This window comes from Eptatretus burgeri, chromosome 11 (genome assembly GCF_056783735.1).
Source record: "Eptatretus burgeri isolate ZD-2024b chromosome 11, Ebu_testis_v1, whole genome shotgun sequence".
Taxonomy (NCBI): domain Eukaryota; kingdom Metazoa; phylum Chordata; class Myxini; order Myxiniformes; family Myxinidae; genus Eptatretus; species Eptatretus burgeri.
The window spans coordinates 14,931,699-14,954,070 of record NC_140971.1 but is presented as its reverse complement, the minus strand read 5'-3'; the positions used below and the strand labels follow the sequence as shown (position 1 = coordinate 14,954,070).

General features: G+C 44.6%; 2 protein-coding genes across 12 annotated transcripts in view; both read right to left on the bottom strand.

The window, feature by feature from the left end:
* Positions 1-10,743, bottom strand: part of LOC147016550 (tubulin polymerization-promoting protein family member 3-like) — a 47,292-nt gene extending 36,549 nt beyond the window's left edge. Inside the window, exons 1-2 of one of the 5 annotated variants that reach the window (XM_085845294.1) lie at positions 10,596-10,743; positions 6,658-6,870 (exon numbers count right to left, since the gene is read on the bottom strand). In XM_085845294.1, coding sequence (XP_085701420.1) covers positions 6,658-6,870; positions 10,596-10,624 — 242 coding nt within the window. In that variant the 5' untranslated portion in view covers positions 10,625-10,743. Of the gene's footprint in view, positions 1-6,657; positions 6,871-10,172; positions 10,551-10,595 lie in introns of those variants that run through there. The other 4 variants (XM_085845295.1, XM_085845297.1, XM_085845299.1 and 1 more) reach the window with 4 other exon arrangements.
* Positions 10,744-18,889: 8,146 nt separating this feature from the next.
* Positions 18,890-22,372, bottom strand: part of LOC147016548 (palmitoyltransferase ZDHHC1-like) — a 129,978-nt gene continuing 126,495 nt past the window's right edge. For 2 of the 7 annotated variants that reach the window (XM_085845287.1, XM_085845289.1), the window contains one exon: positions 18,890-21,584. In XM_085845287.1, the coding sequence (XP_085701413.1) occupies positions 20,929-21,584 (656 nt within the window). In that variant the 3' untranslated portion in view covers positions 18,890-20,928. The remainder of the gene's footprint in view (positions 21,585-22,372) is intronic. The other 5 variants (XM_085845285.1, XM_085845290.1, XM_085845291.1 and 2 more) reach the window with 4 other exon arrangements.

Sequence of the window (22,372 nt, the reverse complement as noted above, 5' to 3'; positions counted from 1 at the left end):
GAGGGACATAATTTTAAACTCAGGCCCGAGAGCCCCTCTGACCCACATCGTATCCCAGGACCTGTGCCACTGAGAGCCACGTTGAGATTCTCATGACGGCCGAGGAGCTCCATGCCGGGAAATTCATGTCCTGTGGGAAGGGGGCATGGCTGTGCATGCAGAGCGGGTTTTCCATGAGCGCCATGTTGGGGAGACCTTCACGTGTGCCTTAAAGGAGAAGGTCAGAAACCAAGGTGCCTTCATCATTGCCTCAGGATGAAGTACTTTCGGCCAGCCGAGCAGTCATTGGGATGGTGGCGAGTCACGGTCATATCGATGGGCTCATGCTCAAGACCGGCCGAGAATGCAACAGCTGCCAGGCAGGACATGGCTGCTGGCCTCACAGATGTTGTGTGCCACGGGGCCTGTGGAGTGCCCCTTCCATGGTGGTGGCCGCCAGGGCTTTAAGGATATGTCCGCGATCCACCACGATGTTTCCTGGGACGCGTGGCTGGCGTAGTCACTGTCCGGAGGACGGATAATTTTTACGGAACCAGGATCGGCACGGGTGGGGTGACTTTAAGAGGCCCAGAAAGGAGCAAAATTGGTCTATTGGGAGTTTCACTGCTTTGTATTCATGTCTATCCTTTCTTCTCATTGCTTTGTGCTGAGTTTTGTTTCTGCTTTCTGCTAATGGATGCAATTTAGCCTAACAGCTACCAAGTGTAATCTCAAATAAACCATTAATTTGTAATTTAGTTCATCAACATGGATCATAAAATTCTCTACAATCAGCAAGTTTTCAAAATGGATGAGCAAAGTCGACAGAAAAAAAAGTGAGGAATCATGACGTAATGAAGTATTGTTATGGATCTGGGCTCGGAGTGTTTCATCGTGCACGTTAGCGTCAGCATGGTGATCGGGGCAAAAAATATTGTGTGTACGAGGGAATGATCAGCTCTTTTATTACAAAAAATTAATCTTGACATGACCACATCTCCACATAATCTTGACTTTAAGCACATCTCCTCCTTTCCAGATTGTTGTGTTTTCACCCCTCTCTCACCCTCTTTTTGTTTTCTTGTTCTCCACCTGTTTCATCTCTGGTTTTCCCTTCCTTCTCTTGCTGCGTTTGAGCCTGCCCCTCAATTGCATGCCCATTTGTACTCTAAGGGCCCATCTGTTATTGTGTCCCTCGACCTTACCGGTGGTGTTTCACACATTTCCACTACATCTTCTGTTTGTGCTGTTATGTTCTGATCCATTCTGTGTTCTAGCTCTACCATGAGCCTCAACTTCGTGTACAAAAAGAAATCACTTCAAACGGGATGAAAATAGCATTCTTAGCACGATTCTGCTCCTGCCACAAGGACAAACAAAGTGCTCTGAGGGCGATTTCAACAAGATAAAATGATTATTTTTTTTTGTGACACCAGAATAATTTAAACTCGATTGATGCATATTCTCCGAATTAAGGTGAAAGACTAACTGCATTATGCTGACGTTCGCACCATCTTGGCCCACAAAATAGTGCCCCCCTCCCCCAACCTCAACCCTGCAAGTGAGAACTGTTGCAACACTGTGCATGGTGGTCCATATGTCTTGTTACGCGTGTGTGTTTTTTTTAATAACCCTTTTGAAATTTATTTCACCGATATACATATTGTAATAGCATCCATATTATTGTTTCTATTCACAAAACTAACCAACCCCATGTACATAGCTGTCAAAATACATAACAAACGAACAAGAAAATGTCATTTGCTAGCAGAAAATTTCTAATTTGCTGGACCATCGTAGAGAGATAAAATTGGCAGAAAAGATGTCGTGAACTATAAAGAGTTTCCGACCTCTGATGTGAATACAAATTAAGGAAATTAGAACCAAATACAGCCATAATCTAATCTCATTCTACCCAAGCTATTATCAAGGCTAAAGGAGGTCCAATCAAGTATTAATATCACAAATTGGTCTTGCTTGTGAAGCGAAATCATGTTTCTGCTCCGTTAATTCAGTTACTGGGTGTTTTTGTGTGCCCAGTTGGCACATGCTTCGGTGACCTGAGGGTTTTTTTTTTAGAGGAAATAATGACTTTTCATACAGGAATGATAAAACGATTGTTTCTTCCATCAAACGAGTCTAATTTTTATCAGCATTCCACATCATGCAATCCAAAAATTTTAAAACGAGGAAATCACAACATTGATTGAAGAGTTAAACGTAGAGAACAATCTCATTGAAATTACAGGGAAAATAAATACATAAAAAGAGATGAAATAATTATTTTCCATGGTCATACATCAACCTATTTTAAATGGCAGAAGTGATACAATTGCTAATTACGTGCCACCGAAGGTGGACGGAGGTTATGTTTTTCACTCTTGTTTGTCTGTGAACAGGATATCTCAAAAAAGTTGTGGATGGATTCAGACGAAACTTGGTGGACAGGTTGGGAGTGTGACCAGGACAAATTGGTTTGATTTTGGTGTGAACATCTGAATGCGAATACGAGATTTTTATTTTATTTTTTTAAAGTGATTCTTCACCACTGAGAGATGAATCCAAAAAAAACCAATACAAAGCACGATATTTCAAAAAGTTCTGGAGAGCTATGACAAAATAAGGTGGATGAGTTGGTCAGGTGACAAGACAAGCCAATTCGATTTTGGTTCATGTCCAGATTCAGATCCGACCCATCAGTGGAATACAAAACATAAACTGTTCAGCCTGGCGGAGGTATGCGCTCTACCAAGTGTCATTTTATAGTTTCCTTCTGTATCCATATTTGTCTATGTCAATGTCCTATGTGTCTATGTCAATATTTATCTGTCAATGGATGAGAGAACTCCATTAAGGGCTACACGTTGGCCATGACAGGAGAGGAAGTCTGCGAGCCATGAGTGGAGATGGCCTTGGATACCATAGGAAGATAGTTTGGTGATGCACCCCCTCCATTTTCCTGATGCACCCCCTCCATTTCCAATTCCTCCCATACCCATTATATATCCAAGTCTCCTTCTATTTTGTCACTCAACCCTACTGGTGGTGTTTCCCCCCTCTCTCAACTCTTGCCTTTGTTCTGATATATTTTGATCCTTGACTTTGTATGCAAAAAACAACAAAAAAAAAACTTTCATTTTTCACTTCTCTCATCTATGGAACAACCTTTCAGAAGCTGTTCTGTCTGACTCCAGGGATTGTCATCCTCAATTCTGACCCATGATCTTTATTACCCCCATTAACCTTTCCTAATTCACCCCATGTTACTTGTGAATAACAATGTTTCCTCTGCTCTTCCTCTCCTTTTTCCTGTTCATTCATTCCCTTGACATTTGTCCCACTTTCAGCAATACTTTGCTCTTCAATGAGCCCCTAACTTCTGTGAAGAAGAAGAAAAAAAAGGACTAAAATGCCAATGAAAAGGATGTGTGATATGGGAAAATGACAAAGGGAAAAATGACAGAATGAACACTTCAACATAGAAAATGAAATAAAGGATGCGAGATATGGGGAGATGAGCTGACAGACTACCATGAAGCGAACATGAGGGCACGAGGGACATAAGACAATGAGGTTTCCAACAATCACTTAGCGGCCTTTCTCTTGCAAGTGGACTTAAAAGGGCAAAATTAAGACATCAAAAGGTAGACAAGAACTTTTTTTTTGTATACATTGTCGAGGCTCGTATGAGAGCGAACACACAACGCACAGCAAGGGGGGCATGAGACAAGAGGGGTGGGAGAGGGAAGGACAAAACAGTGGGGAACAGAGACATTAGGAGATCTGGGGAAGGGAGAGGGATGGGGCAGGGAACATGGGGTATACAAGATGGACACCACAGGGACTTTCAGAAAGGAAAGCAGGGAATTTGAAGGAGGTGGGTTTGGAGTGAATTAACAGGGGTAGAAAAGATCAAGGATTTGGATGGGGGATGACGAGAGGTGGAAGTGAACAGCTGTTTTGAAGGCCTGGAGGGAAGAATGGGATTGAATAGAGTGAGGGAGTTTCTTCCAAAGGCAGGGAAAATGAGGAATGAAAGAGTGAAGGTGAGCAGTGATTCGTGATTTTGGTAGTTTTACCAGAAGGGGGTTCCTGGCAGACCTGGACATATCGCAGATAGCGTGGGGGAGGGATGGGGGGGGACGAGACCAGAGAGGAGACAGTACAAGACCGAAAGACCACCGACCTGCCTGCGGTGAAAGAGTGAGAGGCCCAAAAACTCAGCCTCACCGTGGGTATGCCAATGTTCCTAAATTCCTTGGTTTCCACAGTGTGAAGCTGAGAAAGGTGAGAGGCTGAAGCACCAACCCAGAGAGGAGAGCAGTACTCCATCAGGATGCGGACGAAAGCTTAGTAAGTTGTCAGGAGCTCAGGTTGGCCGAGGAAGGACTTTGGATGATGGAGGATTCCCAGTCGGTGACTGGCTTTGGAGGCCAGGTTGGAAATGTGGCTTTCCCAGGAAAGATCATGGCAGACAGTGAGACCCAGAAGCTTGAAGGAAAGGACTTCTTCCAGAGGATTGTTGGAAATGTGGCTTTCCCAGGAAAGATCATGGCAGATAGTGAGACCCAGAAGCTTGAAGGAAAGGACTTCTTCCAGAGGATTGTTGAGAAAGGAGATGGGGGGGGATTCCAAATGGTCTTTTCGGAGAGACATCATGAGAGTGAGATTTGTCAGGATTGAAAGACATGTTCCACGTGATTGACCACCTTGTGATTTTATCCAAATCTGCAGAGTGAAGAAGCTGCTGCTTGCCAGTCTGAAGGATGACAGATGGTACGACAGAGGGTGAAGTCGTCAGCAAAGAGATAAAGAGGATTTTGCAGAGTAGGAAATATCATTGATGAAAACCAGAAAAAGAACAGGGTCCAGAACACTGCCTTGAGGACCTCCAGCACGGACAGGAAGAGGGGATGAGAGAACTCCATTTAGGGCCACACGTTCGCTGCGACAGGAGAGGAAGTGTGTGAGCCATGAGTGGAGATGGCCTTGGATACCATAGGAAGAGTGTTTAGTGAGCAGGGCAGGGTGCCAGACCGTGTCAAAAGCACGCGATATGCATCGGGATGTGGCTCTGATTTCATGTCTGGCATTGAGGACCTCCATCCATTATTGGGAGAGCAGAAGCAGCACATCCAGGGTCGAGTGACCTGGTCTGAACCCACATTGATGATCGGAAATCAGATCGAAGAAGAGGAAGGATTTAATGTCTGAAGCGATGATGGATTCCATGACCTTGCTGATGATTGGGAGAAGGCTGATTGGTCTGTAGTTGCAGGGATCTGTTTTTGCACCTTTTTGTGCAGGGCAATAATGTTTGCTGATTTCCAAGCAGATGGCAGATGACCTTGAGCAAATGAGAGGGTAAATAGAACAGAGAGAGTGTGAGTAAGAACAGAGGAGCAAGTTTTTAGGACACGTGGGTTGATGCCGTCTAGACCGGTTGCAGAATCTGAGGTGAGGTTTGACAGCAAACTCTCCGCCTTGTCAGGAGAAAGGAACACAGAGTCCAGAGACAGCTGGGTGTGACTGGGTAAGGTGGGTACAGAAAGGGAAGGGTTTCGGACCAAGATTTACAAGCAAACATGGAGTTTAGGCATTCAGCCTTTTCACGTGCAGTATCAGCAGTACAGCCATTTGAGATAAGGGAGGGTTGGAGGGGGACCAACACCAGAAACAGATTTGATTTGACACCACCAGGATTTGGAGGAGGGAGAGAAGTTTGAGAGATTCGATGATTGATTAGATAATTTGCATACATTTCAGTATCCATTTAAACACACACAAAACGAGAGTTTATAGAACACCTTAACCCAGTCTTGAGAAACAAGGACACGGGCGTTGTCTGTGAGCAGCAAATTTGATTGGCCGAGATGACATAAAATAACATAATATTTTGTCCAAGTCCAGCTAAACTGGAGGGTTTTTGAAAGTGCCAAAAAGTCAATTTGTGTTCCACAGTGTGTAAGTATAGTATAATTCAACTGAAATAAATAAATATCTAAAGGTTGAAAAAAAAACCCCTTTTTGGAATTTACTGCTGTTGATGCAGCATCTTTTCCCACTACCATATCGAACACGTCACAATTGTTATTTGTGCCTGTTGTTTGTGTCCTTTATGACGTCCCTAAAAACAGTTTCATGTTTGGAATGATTTTCAATTTTGTTTAACTGCCAGACAGAGTAAAGAAGAAGAAAAAAATCTCACTCCTCTCTGCACATGCACATTCAGGGCAAATCCAGTCAAAGTACAGCTAAACTACAAGTTTGTTTTCCAATTAAGTTCAAAATAAAACATTCAACTGAAATTAAGTTGTACCTCGATCATAAACTGACGTTTGTAGACATTCAGAAGGCAAAGTAAACCAATTGCTTGACCTCCCTTTTTGCTTCACACACGGGGAATTAAAAACAGAAAATCCCAACTTACTCAAACCTATCCAGTTCATTGGGGACCGTGATACCAGAAACCCAACATTTTCTTGGGCTTAAGGCGATACAGTATATATATATATATATATATATATATATATATATATATATATATATATATATATATATATATATATATATATATATATATATATATTACTGAGAAGACAGCCTGCTCATTTAACCATCATCTTTGCACAAATCCATTTCGCTGGACAAAATTCACCGAGAGCACCAGCTCCATACTTGACTTTTGAGAAAGCAATGTCGACGTCGGTGATGGTGATGTTCTTCGTGTCAATCACTCTGCAGTCCTTGCAAAGCTTGGCAAATTTTTTTCCAGACATCTCATGGCCCGAAGCGTTGGTGTCGCCGTAGATGGCAAACAGGCGGAAAGATTCCCTCAGTGTTTTCGTTTCCACGTCGTGTTGCGGCCCGTCTGCCATCCCCCCGCCTGACCTGCACAAACACACATGCCGGGGACAAACCTTTTTCTTTTGCAAATATCTTAATCGTAAGTGTGTGTGTGTGTGTGTATATATATATATATATTGTTGTGGTTACCAAATTCGCAAACCACCATTCAGGTCCCTTAGGTGAGGTATCTCGGTAAGTGCATGTGTAGTTAGGCCCAAACCCGTTGTCTAGTGGGAATACATGTCATTTATGCGAGCTGCGACTCTTCAGGATAGCCGTTTTTCTTTTACTATCTTTATTTTGGACCAACCGCCATGATTACAACCACAACCACCGCTTCACCACAACCGCCACGACCTTCACGTCACACCTCGCAACCGTAGCATCGCCACCGTTCTTGCCCCGCTGTGGGTACCGGTGTTGGACTCGTGCAGGGCGCACGTCGAACAGCGTGTACAAAATCACGGATTTTGTGCTTCAAAAACGGATCAAAAACGACACACGCCCACTTTTTGCCGTCCAATCGGTGAGCGAGGGGCGATTTGGCCCCGCCTCCAGAACGATCGATATATGCAAATTTGTGGATCAAAAAGCCTTCACGCCCACTTTTTCTCGGGCCAATGGGGAGCGAGGTGAAAGGTCAAAGGGAGGGGGTCAAAGGCGAAGCTACGGGGGGATAAAAGGACCGTGTTCGTCAGTCAGAAGAGTAAGAGTGTGGAAGTCTGGAGCCCGAAGCCTGCAGTAGCTGGAGAAGCTGAAGAGAGTCGAACGAGGAGAGCCCAAAGAAGAGTCCAGGGTGGAGAGTCCAGAGGCGGAGAGGCGGCAGCGGCGAAGGCAGACGAGGGGGTGCTCGCGACGGTGCCGGGAGCTGCACGCCCGAGGAAGGCCGGCAGCGCGACCTGGCCGAGGTGGAGACGCACACCAGGGATAATAAAGATCCTCTATACCCCGAGCATCAGCAACCCCCTCCTGTTTCCCCCCGCGCTGAGATAGTGCGACCAAGGGGGCCCCTTTTCCCACCCCCTGCCAGGCACTGTCCGCGAGGCCCGCGGAGTGAGGCGCCATCGCCGCTCCGCATCTCATCACCAGACGGGTAGGCGCGACCCGGTCTCGGCCTCAGGCCCGCCTCATCCTTGAGGGTATTTCTTTTCCTTGGTTTTGGGTATGTGTTGTCGGCGCCGTCTGTGAAGTAGAATTGTATAAGTGTTGCCGTGTGCTCGGTAGTCGGTATTAGCTCTGCATTGTGTTTTCGCTTTTATATTTGCTTTTTGTGTAAATGGAATTGTGTTTTCTTTTTTTTTGTGTGCTTTTGGTGGAATTGAATGTGTGCTTCCCGTGTGCCGCGAATAAATGTGCTTTATTGTTGAACTGTTTCCCGCTTCGCTTCGTCATTTCTTTCTTTGAATCCTCATCTTGCTTCACGTAAAGGGTTGGTAGTGGGCTGAATACGCCCGATAATTAATCGAACCGTCGAGGTCGACGATAACACCGCTCGGTTATTCTGATAGTACGGACGGGTCGCTAGTGGCCCGTGTCCGAAGTCGACCTGCGGCGAGGTGCGATCGCCCGGTCTACCCTCCGCGTGGGTACTTAGGTAGGTCGAATTTGGCGAGCAACCCTATCCCACGCGGGGGCTGATTGGCTCGATCGCGGTGAGACCGAAAGGTCCACCCGTGACTGGTTCCCGGCGTTAGTCCGAGAGGGTCACGACTGGATTGTCCGTCCGGTGGGCGACGTGCCACGATTCGAGTTACGTGGCCGTCAGCACGCCGGCGGGCGCGAAGACCGCAACAATATATATATATATATATATATATATATATATATATATATATATATATATATATATATATATATATATATATATATATATATATATAGGTGTATGAGTGTGTGCGTTTAGGAGTGTATAGGTGTGGCTGTATGAGTGTGTACAATTGAGAATATGGGTGGATGAGTATGTGTGTGTATGTGTGTATGTGTGTATGTGTGTATGTGTGTATGTGTGTATGTGTGTATATATATATATATATATATATATATATATATATATATATATATATATATATATATATATATATATATATATATATACATATATACGTGTATGAGTGTGTGTGTGTGTGTGTGTGTGTGTGTGTGTGTGTGTGTGTGTGTGTGTGTGTGTGTGTGTGTGTGTGTGTGTGTGTGTGTATATATATATATATGAGTGTATATATATATATATATATATATACGTGTATGAGTGTGTGTGTGTGTAGATATATACATACATACATGTGTGTGTATGAGATATGTATATATACATATATATATATATATATATATATATATATATATATATATATATATATATATATATACACATATATATATATACACATATATATATATACACATGTGTGTGTATGAGATATGTATGGAAACATATATATGATTATGTGTGTGTGTGTGTGTGTGAGATATGTATATATACAGTACATGTGTGTCTGAGATATATATATATATATATATATATATATATATATATATATATATATATATATATATATATATATATATATATATATATATATATATATATATATATATATATATATATATATACACACATGTGTGTGTATGAGATATGTATGGAAACATATATATGATTATGTGTATATGTATGTGTGTGTGTGTGTGTGAGATATGTATATATACATATGTATGTGTGTGTGAGATATGTATGTATACATATATACGAGTGTGTGTGTGCGTGTGCGTGTGCGTGTGTGTGTGCGTGTGTGTGTGAATATATGCGAGTGTCAGTGCGAGTGTTAACACAAATGAAAAGCATTTCACATCGACAGTAATGGGGGGAAATGTCAACAAGTGTTTTATAAAGCAGAACACGATGAGAGAGTGTGAGAGTGTGAGAGTGTGAGAGTGTGAGAGTGTGAGAGTGTGAGAGTGTGAGAGTGTGAGAGTGTGAGAGTGTGAGAGTGTGAGAGTGTGAGAGTGTGAGAGTGTGAGAGTGTGAGAGTGTGAGAGTGTGAGAGTGTGAGAGTGTGAGAGAGTGAGAGAGTGAGAGTGTGAGAGTGTGAGAGTGTGAGAGTGTGAGAGAGTGAGAGTGTGAGAGAGTGAGAGTGTGAGAGTGTGAGAGAGTGAGAGAGTGAGAGTGTGAGAGTGTGAGAGTGTGAGAGAGTGAGAGAGTGAGAGAGTGAGAGAGTGAGAGAGTGAGAGAGTGAGAGAGTGAGAGAGTGAGAGAGAGTGAGTGAGAGAGTGGTAGTTGGAGAGAGGTAGCTGACGAGCAAGTGGTGAAGGAACAACGAACGGAATGACCGCACGCAGCAGGCCGTACGTACTCAGAGGGTCGAGGATCTGGATGTAAAGGGAGTCACAGACAATGGTGAAAGAGAGATCGACTGGCTGGAAACGGACACTGAATGAAGATCAGATTCAATTTTCAATCGATAGTTTCACAAGTGAAGAGCAAATCGGGACGGACGAGGGTGGGGAGTATTATTTACAGATTATATAAATCAACCATGAAACAGAAAACGTACAAAACGTACACACAAAGGATGGATGTTTAACGGGGAGCCGGGACTTGGGGAGCTCGAGGGACAGACAGAGATACGAAGACAAAATTCCGATCAACGAGATATCGTGACGTAAACTTCGCGGCCTTTCACAAGGGGCGGTGAAAATGTAAACTTTTCTTCTTCTTTTAATCTCACTCACTTCACACCCCTTTTGTTTGTTTGTTTTTAATTGTAATTATTTACCTCAGCGATATCGCTTTTAAAGGTTCCATTTGGTTTAAAATGGATTCGCTTCACAACTTTTGTATCCAATGAGCGGGAAGAACCCGAACAGCGGCTCTCACGGCGCGCTTCATGGTTCATACGGCCCAAGTTATTGTTACGGACGATGTCGACCGTTTATAAACTAATCAGTGAATTGTTATACGCTGGGTGGTGGTGGTGGTGGTTGTTGTTTTTGTTGTTGTTGTTGTTTGTGCTGTTTGCGCATGCGCAGTTCCAATCTTCGTGCTCATTTCGTTGTGTTTTGTCCTGAAGGTGGAGTAGTGATGAGTGATCGCAAGATGAACTGAACCAAACTCCCAAAGGGTGTTTGTTTGTTCAGGGAAACCAAATGGACCCTTTACTGTCGGTATCGAGTTTGGGTGTATGTGACGTCACACTACCCATTATGTCGACTCGTCAGGACGACTGAGACAAAATACATATTAATTAGTGAGTAATACGAGGAACTTGAACACAGGAAGAGGCCATTTGGTCCATCACGCCTGCTCGACATCAACACCACCTAAATCCAAAATATCGATTTATTGATTTCATCGAGCTGGCAGGATGGCCTCGATTGATTGTAAAAGTGCGCACACTCGTCTCTGAGCTGTCTAGCCTGGGTTTGAATCCCGACCCGGCTACAAACTGCCATCCTGGGAGATTCATCGGATGGATGTTAAACTGGGCGACCCCTCTGCCGCCATTAATAGTTGCTTGTCTCCCGACATAGTAACGCCTTGGGAAAGCTGAAAGGGGTACAGGTTACTCTGAATGTGCAGGACGACAATCCTGTATTCATGAAGGCTACAACTGTTTATTTTGGAATCTGCGAAAGGTTTGAGCAGCTTTGGCCAAGCTTTAAAAGGATGGTGAAGTTGAGAAAGTTCAGCATTCAGAGTGGGCCTCTCCCACTGTGCCAGTCATCAAACCTGATGGCCAGTTTCGGATTTGTGGTGATTAATCTGGCACCATAAACAAATATTCTGAGTTGGAGCAATATACCCAGTATGTGAACATCAATCCCGCACTCAATGCCCACCAAGTACGCACCGGCTAATAAGCAGATTCTGGGAGATGGTTACCCCATGGTTTTCCTCCTATCATCAAAGAATGGGGGTTCCAAATAATTTGCCCCAATCCCGTCATCCGGTGAGCTGCCCTACAGAGGGCAGCTGCGCAGGAGGTACTCCCACGGAGTGTGTTTTCAATTTTCTTCATGGTTTTCTTGTGTTTTGTGGAGTAACGTGTTTTACAGTGGCCGGAGTGCAAATTCTGCCATCAACATCCTAAAAAAAGTAACCCAACTACAGGAAGAGGTCCACAGACACGGGCACTACATGTGGATGGCCGTTGAATCACAAGTAGCTCCTCCGCCCTTTGACAGGTTTTGTTTTTAATCCTGCTGGGTGTCCATATCCAAACACCCTCCTCACCAGAAAACCTTGTGGGGGAGACGGTTTAATCGCCGCCGACAACCCGACCATGAAACAGGTTAGTACAGGTTTACATGATACCTGAAGCAAGTCACAGATCTGATCTGCCCTTACCTGACAATAAAGGTGTGACAAATGCCCTGTGCTCACATCAATTTCAAATCTAACAAATTAACTCTTTCATTAAGCCCTGTCATCTTTGTAATTATATTATCACCCTTGTGATAGCCTTGTGCTTGCTCCACCATTCTCTTCCACCCTTCCCCACAACCTGATCTTCCCGAACTCAGATAAATAAGTTCAGTGAATGAATTGATCTAGATTGAATTTATGGCATTGTTAATGTAGCATAGTTATGATGGGCAAAATGGCCTCCTCCCACATTAAAATTCCTTGTTTTGTTGGTTTGATGAACAAATTGACAAAGTGTTCGATTTCTAAGAATTCTGTAGAGATGGTCATATATATATATATATATATATATATATATATATATATATATATATATATATATGTATATATTGCTCATGTGCAAAAAAGAAAAATAATCAATTACATTAATCAGTGCAAACTATTTTATTTCACACATAATGAAAACCAAAAAAGAAAACCATGGACTCAACATATTGTGACGTCCACGGGACTTGAACAGTCCCGCCAACGTAGAATGAGCCGAAACGATGGAGGCGGTTTATTTATTTATAACCCAAACATGGCAGTTCTAATCGCTCTTCCGCAAACGGGACGAGGAAGGTGGCACGAGTCACTTTTCACTGAGTTGATGATGTTTATTCGTTTTTACTATTACCAGAAATAACAAGACTCGGCAAGAAGAGGGATCCGGGGCGATTCGACGGGATGGTGTGGGATCGGGCGTGGGGTAAAACACAGACAATTCCAATGAATATAGAGATCTCAAACCTTCAAAGGCGCCAAGCACACACACACACACACACACACACACACGCACGCACGCACGCACGCACGCACGCACGCACGCACGCACGCACACACACACACACACACACACACACACACACGCACACGCACACACACACACACACACACACACACGCACACACACAAAACGTAGCTATTTCTGGTGGTCAGGCTGGAGCGTGGTGTGGACGTAACTGTCCCTGGATCGGCGTCGGACGAGCTGGCCTTGCTCTCGTCAGGGGGGCAGGAGAAACCGTGGTGCTGTCGACCTCCTGGTCCTGGCCTAAGTCCGCTCACAGCCGTCAGGGAACCAGTTCTGGCGCCAAATTGCGAGCAGGAGAGGGAGGCAGGTCCGCCCGCTGTTCGACCCCGTACTCCGAATCAGCAGCACCCCAGAGCCAACCAAGGTGAGGCACGAGGCTCAGCAAGGCTCCAAGACACGATGAAGAACACGATCGAATCAGCACAACAAGGATGCTCTCCGCGCAACAGCCTACCCACCAAAAAAACACGATCTTTTTGGTTGTAATCTTCTTCCTCTTCCTTTTCGACCCCGAACAGAACCTTTTTATCCTCCTGCCCTCGTCACCTCCAATCGAGCCGTTAATTGGCCCACCGCCGTAGTCTTCTGCCAATCGTGATCACGGGGCGGAGCCATCCGCTGCACTGTCCTGTGAAGTCACGGCCAGTCTCCAGAGAATACCAAAAAGGGGTTTACGCAGACACACTTACCCTATCCCGTGTCCCTATCTAATTACGTGACAATTATCAATTCCCCCCTTGAAGAAATGAACATTTACTAGACAACTTATCACCACTGAATTGCTACTTATTACATCGAGATCCTGGTAAACTCGAACAGCATGGCATACCTAATTAAACATCCTAATTACCCTTTGAATGCATACCCCCCCCTCAAACGTAACACTGCCCCCTCCTCTGATACCGCAGCTCCTGCAAGGTATATCACAGGTGCAACCGTACCAGCCTTAACACTTACTGACTCACACCTAATTAACCTAACGAAATAAAGTAGGAGGGGCAATGGGCAGCGAGTCGCAGCTAACTTACCTATCCTGCTTAATGTACTACCCCCTTATGGCCTTATCCTCGCCTAAACAATCATTCGTGTTTTTGTTTTTTTTGTTTTTTTTATCACATGAGAGCACTGAGCGAAGTTGCACTCCATCTTCTGGGTCATCGCTCTTGCCCAACACTCTCCAATGATCTGGGGAGGGGAAACAAAAGGTTCCACAAAAACACAACACTTATACTTTACATTCCTACTCTAAGCCTTAACGACACTATTCACAGGATATTTACACTTGACCGCCTCCCCCAGTGGATGCTAATAGACCCAGCGTTACCTGGGGAGCCAATTTTCAAATTTGCTTGCCCCAAAATTATGCGGACATCATGCCCTTGCTGCACATGTCAAGTTGTGCGGGATCGAGTGGGACTCATACATCTTCACAACACTCACACCATGGTCATCATCACATTTCTAGGTCATGGTCCTCATTTTAATCATGCAGGCTGAATCCCGTCGTGGCCGTGGGGTGGGTTACCACAAGATGATGGGGGCATCTCAGGTGCAACCATGCCCACAGGTAAGCTTTAGTCCAACCCGGACGTTTCTCCGCCCCGCTCCCTTTGATTCCCTCCCCCCTGGTAGCCATCAGCTCTAATCCCGTACAACACACTGGAAGGGGTCTCACTGGCTCCTCTGGCCTTCCTGGGTCGCCAAGGTCCTACCCGTCTTGGTCGCCCAACCAGACCCTCTCCCAGTTGGCTCCAGACACTGTCACCATTAGCCACCAGGGGTGAATCTCCTTGAAGGGGGTCGCAATTCCCGCTCACCGTGAGCTTCAGCAATCCCTGTGGACAAGCACATCATCCCCACCCACAAAACCCACATGACTCCCCCACCCCATCGGCCTTACATGTGACACCTGCATTTCTAACACTTCGCCGACCATGACCTTCCCTGTTACCACACCATGTCCAATAAAAAACAATGTGTGCACCATACATTTCACTTCCTAACTTAAAACAACTCACACAGCATTTCTCACCCGATCCACGCACCAGCCATTGGACAGCCACTCGTGCCCGCTTTGTTACCAATTACCCACTGTCCCGATTGTCACTCTAAAACCCAGCAGAACTTACAAACCCATGCCAATTTTCCCACAATTCATTTTTTTCCACCAAAGGAGGGACTTCGCCACAATCTCAGCAGCCGAGCATGGCCGTATATGCTCAGCCCAATCTAGTCTCCCCGACCCCCGACAGTGATCTCCGGACCCGACCTATGAAAGGGCATCTCGGATAGACCTGGCGGTTCAGCAGGAGGATTCACCCTCTCCGAGTCTAAAAGTCTATTGGAGGGTCCCTCCATCGCCGGGAACCGGCAATATCGTTGCATGTGTCCTCTTCGCCCGCACCGGAAACAACTCCCCATAAAAGCCCACCGTGAGTATCGGTGAAATGTCTCTTCCGGTTCCGGACCCCCTCGGCCATAATCAAATTGCTCTATTGGCTGGGCTGGACCCCGCCGCTTTGGCGCACTAACTACCGGATTACCCTTTATCAAACTTGACAGTTTCTGGCAAATTTCCTGAAACATTTGGGTAATGCCAATTTCTCCCAGCCCCTCTCCTTGATCCTGGATCTCCGCCTGTCGGATCGTCACCGATGGCCTCTCTGGAACCCGACCCGGCCGACTCCACGAGGCCAGCCTGGCCGCGCACTCGGTGAACGGTGGGTGGATCCTGTAACTCCACTAACTCTCGGACCTCAGGGTCAGGAAGAGCAGCTAAAAATTTCTCTAGTGCCAGTCTGTCCCATGCCTCCACTGTGAGGTCCCGATACGTGATCCTGACTGATTGGTAAATGTCCTGTGCCAGCTCCTGCACTGTCTCACCCGGCTTTAATCTGCGGTGCTGGAGCTGAGCCCGCACCAGATCACAGTTTGCCGCGAACCCAAACCGACGGCTCAACGCCTCGCAAATGTGGGAGCTGGTCAACATCCCCTCCGCGATCACGTTTAACACGTCTGCGGCTGGTCCCCGCAATGTTGCCACCAAATTCCCTGTACGTTCCTGCTCATTCCACCCGTTTAGTCGGGAAATGCACTCAAATTGCGTCAGAAAAGCTTCAACGCTCCCTGACCCGTCGAAATTTACCAGGGGGATCACTTTTACGGTGGCCCGCTTCTCAGTTTCTCCCTTGTCCGAATCCAGCCCAGGGATCAAACACCCTTGTGGCTGCGTATCCAATTTCGGAGCCCACTGTGGCCAAAGATGTTTTGTGGTGAGGGTCTCATGGGTCAATTTTGCCTCCTGTTCCAAACGTTGAATGGACCGATTCACCTCTTCCCGCAGGATCTTCTGGGCCCGCACAACCTCCTCCAAGGCTCCGTCGCGAGCTTGTAGCTGCTCCTCAACCAACCCGGACACTCTACTTACAAAAGACTGCTCTACCAGGCCTTTATCCAAGACTTCATCTTGGCTCATAATTTTATCTTGTTCGTCCAAACGAGCCTCCAATCCTTTTACCTCCTCCGCCAAATTCATCCCTTCCTTCCTCAGCTCTCCCCACTCTTCAACTTGCAGCTGCATACGAGCATCCACACAGGCACGATGACGTTCCAGGCTTTCATCCACTTTATCAACCCGAATGTTCGTTGCATCAATTTTATCTACCAATTTTTTTCGTATATTTTCCCCCTCCAATGTAATTTCTACCTTTGTTTCCTTCAATCTATCCTCGAATTTGCTTTGTATTTCTCCCAATTTAACATCCACACACTCCTGCATCTCAGTTTTCATTTTCTCCATCTTTTCCCCCAATTCATCCCTCATTAAATCAATCCATGCACCCAACTGTACACCCCCATTACCCCCAATTGATCTGTCATTTCTGCCCTCTGTGTCACGAATTGATTTTCCATTTGTGCCGTCATTTCTGCCCTCTGTGTCATGAATTGATTTTCCATTTGTGCCGTCATTTCTGCCCTCTGTGCCGTCATTTCTGCCCTCTGTGTCACGAATTGATTTTCCATTTGTGCCGTCATTTCTGCCCTCTGTGTCACGAATTGATTTGCCATTTGTACCGTCATGTCCCCGATTAAACGTTCCAACAGTGTCTGGATCGTCATCGCACCGGTTTCCGGCACTGCCGGCCCCGTTACGGGCAATGAAGCACGGTCCACGCTCGGAATGGGGGAGGTGACAACCCTACCCCCGTCTCTCCCCTCTTCCCCCGACTCGCTGCCAGACACGTGGCCTTCCTCCTCAAACATCTGCACTTCCGCCATGGTGCAGAAGTCCTGTTTGCCGCCAATTAATTTAAATTTGAAAAATCCCAACAAAATTTTCCCGCGCTTGCGCGCTTTTCTGTAGTAATTTTATATTCCAATTCGTGGCGAGATTTTAATATTGGTATATTCTCCCGATACCAAATATAATTTAGAGGGGTTCGAACATCCAACACCCTGACACCAATGTGACGTCCACGGGACTTGAACAGTCCCGCCAACGTAGAATGAGCCGAAACGATGGAGGCGGTTTATTTATTTATAACCCAAACATGGCGGTTCTAATCGCTCTACCGCAAACGGGACGAGGAAGGTGGCACGAGTCACTTTTCACTGAGTTGATGATGTTTATTCGTTTTTACTATTACCAGAAATAACAAGACTCGGCAAGAAGAGGGATCCGGGGCGATTCGACGGGATGGTGTGGGATCGGGCGTGGGGAAAAACACAGACAATTCCAATGAATATAGAGATCTCAAACCTTCTAAGGCGCCAAACACACACACACACACACACACACACACACACACACACACACACACACACACACACACACACACACACACACACACACACACACACACAAAACGTAGCTATTTCTGGTGGTCAGGCTGGACCGTGGTGTGGACGCAACTGTCCCTGGATCGGCATCGGACGAGCTGGCCTTGCTCTCGTCAGGGGGGGCAGGAGAAACCGTGGTGCTGTCGACCTCCTGGTCCTGGCCCAAGTCCGCTCACAGCCGCCAGGGAACCAGTTCTGGCGCCAAATTGCGAGCAGGAGAGGGAGGCAGGTCCGCCCGCCGTTCGACCCCGTACTCCGAATCAGCAGAACCCCAGAGCCAACCAAGGTGAGGCACGAGGCTCAGCAAGGCTCCAAGACACGATGAAGAACACGATCGAATCAGCACAACAACAAGGATGTTCTCCGCGCAACAGCCTCCCCACCAAAAAAACACGATCTTTTTGGTTATAATCTTCTTCCTCTTCCTTTTCGACCCCGAACAGAACCTTTTTATCCTCCTGCCCTCGTCACCTCCAATCGAGCCGTTTATTGGCCCACCGCCGTCGCCTTCTGCCAATCGTGATCACGGAGCGGAGCCATCCGCTGCACTGTCCTGTGACGTCACGGCCAGTCTCCAGAGAATACCAAAAAGGGGTTTACGCAGACACACTTACCCTATCCCGTGTCCCTATCTAATTACGTGACAATTATCATTTCCCCCCTTGAAGAAATGAACATTTACTAGACAACTTATCACCACTGAATTGCTACTTATTACATCGAGATCCTGGTAAACTCGAACAGCATGGCATACCTAATTAAACATCCTAATTACCCTTTGAATGCATACCCCCCCCCTCAAACGTAACAATATTGAATTGCTCCAAACAATGTCTGCCTTAAATATATTACTAAAAGAATATGGATCAATTCAAGGAGGAATTTGAATTGCATAAAGAAAACTATATTGTACATTCATTCATTATTCAATGCTTGCACATTTAACAATGAATAACTTTGAACATTTGCATAGGTTGAAATCAATTGAGAGACACGGGTGGACCATTAAACAACTAAACCAAAACTGTACTTTTATTTGATGCCTTCAATGCTTTATTACTCAAACTTCAAAGAAAATGTTTCAGTGGCTATTAAGCCAATTAGGAATTCAACAGTTTTAATACACTTGAACAAGGGAGGCAACAAAATAGCTTCCAGAATCAGCATGGATGACGGTCTTCATAAAATAAGTCCAAAATAATATTATTAACCTTTTGCTAATATCATTTCATCTGGACAGTAAAGTTCATGTTATCATAAACTTGTGTTTCTACAACTCCGGCAAACACCAACATATCCATTGTCATTCGCAATGTATAAATGAACATGAGGTTGGAATTTTTGGAATACCTTATGCAAATAAGCAAACAGGAAATTAAAAAAAACTGTGTGAAAATAAAACAAATTGATATTCGAATAAGAGAAGATACGAGGGACATTCAAAATGTTTTCCAAACAAAATGCTCGAAATTATCCAATAAGTGCCAAAAAAGCATCGTATCACACAAAAGTATTATGGCACAAGTTGTACTTTCATAGATTATTTATATGCTGCTCGTTTTTGCAAAGCAAATCGTGTCATCGGAATAAAATCAACAAACGTAAACAAATATAACAAATAATAAACATTGTTGACCTCGTTTAGATTCACTCCTTTTGGAGAGGAAAAAGAATCGATCGTTCGTTTTAACAATGTCATTTTGCAACATTTCATTTTAGAAATACCACTGCTGAATCACTATACTGTATTTAATTTGGAAGCATCTTAAAAATATTTTATAACATTTATATTTTATTTTCACAAGGTATTTAAACATCAGCACAAATGGGATTGCAAATTAAGCCTCATTTGGAAGACAATAACCGGTGATAAACACAGGAAGGAAGATTGTGAAAGAAATTACATCGAACTGAAAAGAAAACAATTGCATACGAGACAAAATGCAACTATCACCACCTGATGGCCAACTGGCTTCTCAATTCAAATTACAGAGACACCAATTATCAAGTTGAACGTGCAGTAAGCTTAAAAACAATGGAAATGGAATTTGTTCGTCCTGCATCAAAAATAGAAAGATTAGCCCATTGTATTATCTACTCAAACACAAAGCATGTTCACGAAATTTATCAACTTACTTGGTACAAATGAAAACTCCCATACCATTGTTGACGGGCTGGAGTATAATTGCCCTCAAGTGATCAAAACACCTGGAAATCAGTGATTTGAAGGCAAGTGATGAGAAATTGGTGAGGATTGAGAGAGCAAGACAGATTTTAACAGTTGAGATCCGAAGAGAGTGTCCTTTGTGATGTTTGTTCCCACCTAGACAGACATACTGGACATGAGACAATCAGCTAATGATGCAATGCTGTACTTTAACTGCCAAGAAGAGGAGACCTGCTGAAAATATATCAGAACGTCAAAGTCCCTGAACTGCATTGACTTTATGAAAACAGTCGCTCAAATGGGCATGTTTTATTGGAACGGACATTCTGCAATGTCACTGGGAAGTTTAAACATCAAGGAGGCCAAAAACTGTGCTAGTTTGGAATAGTCCACATCAATCACCATCAAATGCTGCAAATTAACCTCTACGATTGTTGTATGGTAGCTCCCTTGGCGGTGATCAAAATAAACACAAGTTTTTTGAATACTTGCTGAACACTGGCTTTATGCATCCTTTTCAAATCTTTCTAAAAATGGCAAACTTTTAAACTCAGAAAATATGAGCAAAGTTCAGTTATCAGATTCATTCACTTTTTCCTCCAATGCTAATGTGAATAGGAATACAGGATGAGAAGTTAGAAATGGTGATCATCCACCGACAAGAGTCAAATGAGGAATGCAAGTGGAAATTAAAGTCTCCACATTTCATTGAGGAAATCTTGTGTGTCTGGTGTTATGTCCTACTCACTCCAAAATCTCCATCCAGGCTCTTATTGCAGTGTCAAGAGAGAGGGAATAAACATACAGTACGTATATCATTTATCATATATTTGGCCAGAAAAGTGTAAATGCCCAAAACATCTGTAACTTACTTTTGCTTCTTTAAAATCACTTCTTTTCCATTTCTAGGCTTTGCCTTGTTACACAAGAAGGACCTTTTTGTTTGGTCCTATGTGGCTTCTTCATGTGTGATAACTGGGTTCCCTGGGCTTTATCTGTGTGTGAAATGAGGTTCTGTTGGGACAATCCCAGCATAGGTCCCATTGATGCATTAAAGTTCGTCTCTGGCACTGTATCTAGTTCCATCTTGACACACGCACCATGGTCATTCCACTCAAAGTAACCTCTTCGGTTGAGCTGGCCATTCAAATTGGTTTCATTCGAAGCAGCATCTCTCAACTCTGACCTGGGCCACATTTCTGACCTGCAATAATGAATTAATTGTTTTCCATTGTTAAACGTACCCACATTACCTGTCGGTTTAGTGGACTGGTGGCTTACATTAGTGTCATAATTATGATTTTTACCACTCATTCTTGTATTCACTACAGGTATCTCATTCATAGATTCTGCAGAGTCTGAGTTGTACTCTGCTGGAGGCCCGAGTGCTTGCACAAAACTCCAGGGATATTTCATGGCACCCAATGGCTGGGGAGCAGACATCCCATCTGCCAGCCTGATGGATGGCAAGGGGTGTGCTTCCATTTGGTCATAGGAAAGGCCCATGCTGTTGGAGTGATGTTTCTGGGTTATTTTGCTGTAATCTGAAAAGGGAATTGGACAATTATGCTCAAGAATGAGACATTAACTTTCAAAGTAGGTTAGTAAATGCCATGATAGGTTTTCGTAAATTGCTGGATGATATGACAAATCTACAGAAAGTTATTTTAATAATTCCATGTGGAATACTTGCTTCTGAAGTGAAAACAGCATCTCAGAAAACAATTTACAGTTATATGAGGTCAGTCGCACATCAATTGCATATTTGAGTTTCACAAACAAGAACAAAATGATAAGTAATGGATGGTACTTCAGCCAAAGGACAATGACCATTTTCACCTTTATTGCAGGGGGTTGGTCAAATGATACCATTCGTCCATCCGGATCTATCCATTGCATCAGTTTCGTGCAAACCCAAAAAAGTTGTTTGATCAGTTTGAGGTATTTACTGGTGCTATGCATGGCCAACCACAGTTCACAAAGGTTGATGGGTCGAGGAATGATCAAAGAGAAAATGTGGAGTTAATGAGAGACTGAACCCCTCCCACAGTGTGGACATGGCCAGTCTCTCCCCACCCACCCCCCTCCCTTTGCAGAAAAAGTCTTGAGTAACACAGAAGGTAAGTAAACTATCAGGTCTGTATATGGAAGAGAGCCCATGCAGCATTTCCTGAAGTACCTGTACCCACTGATGGGCATGGTTGGACCATTGAGGATTGTGAGTTGGAACCTCTGTGGAATGGTGGTGAAATTCTGCCACAGCAACTCGTAGACATCCTTGAGGTGGCTTATGAGAGCGAGACTTCAGATAAGGAAGACTCAGGATCATTTG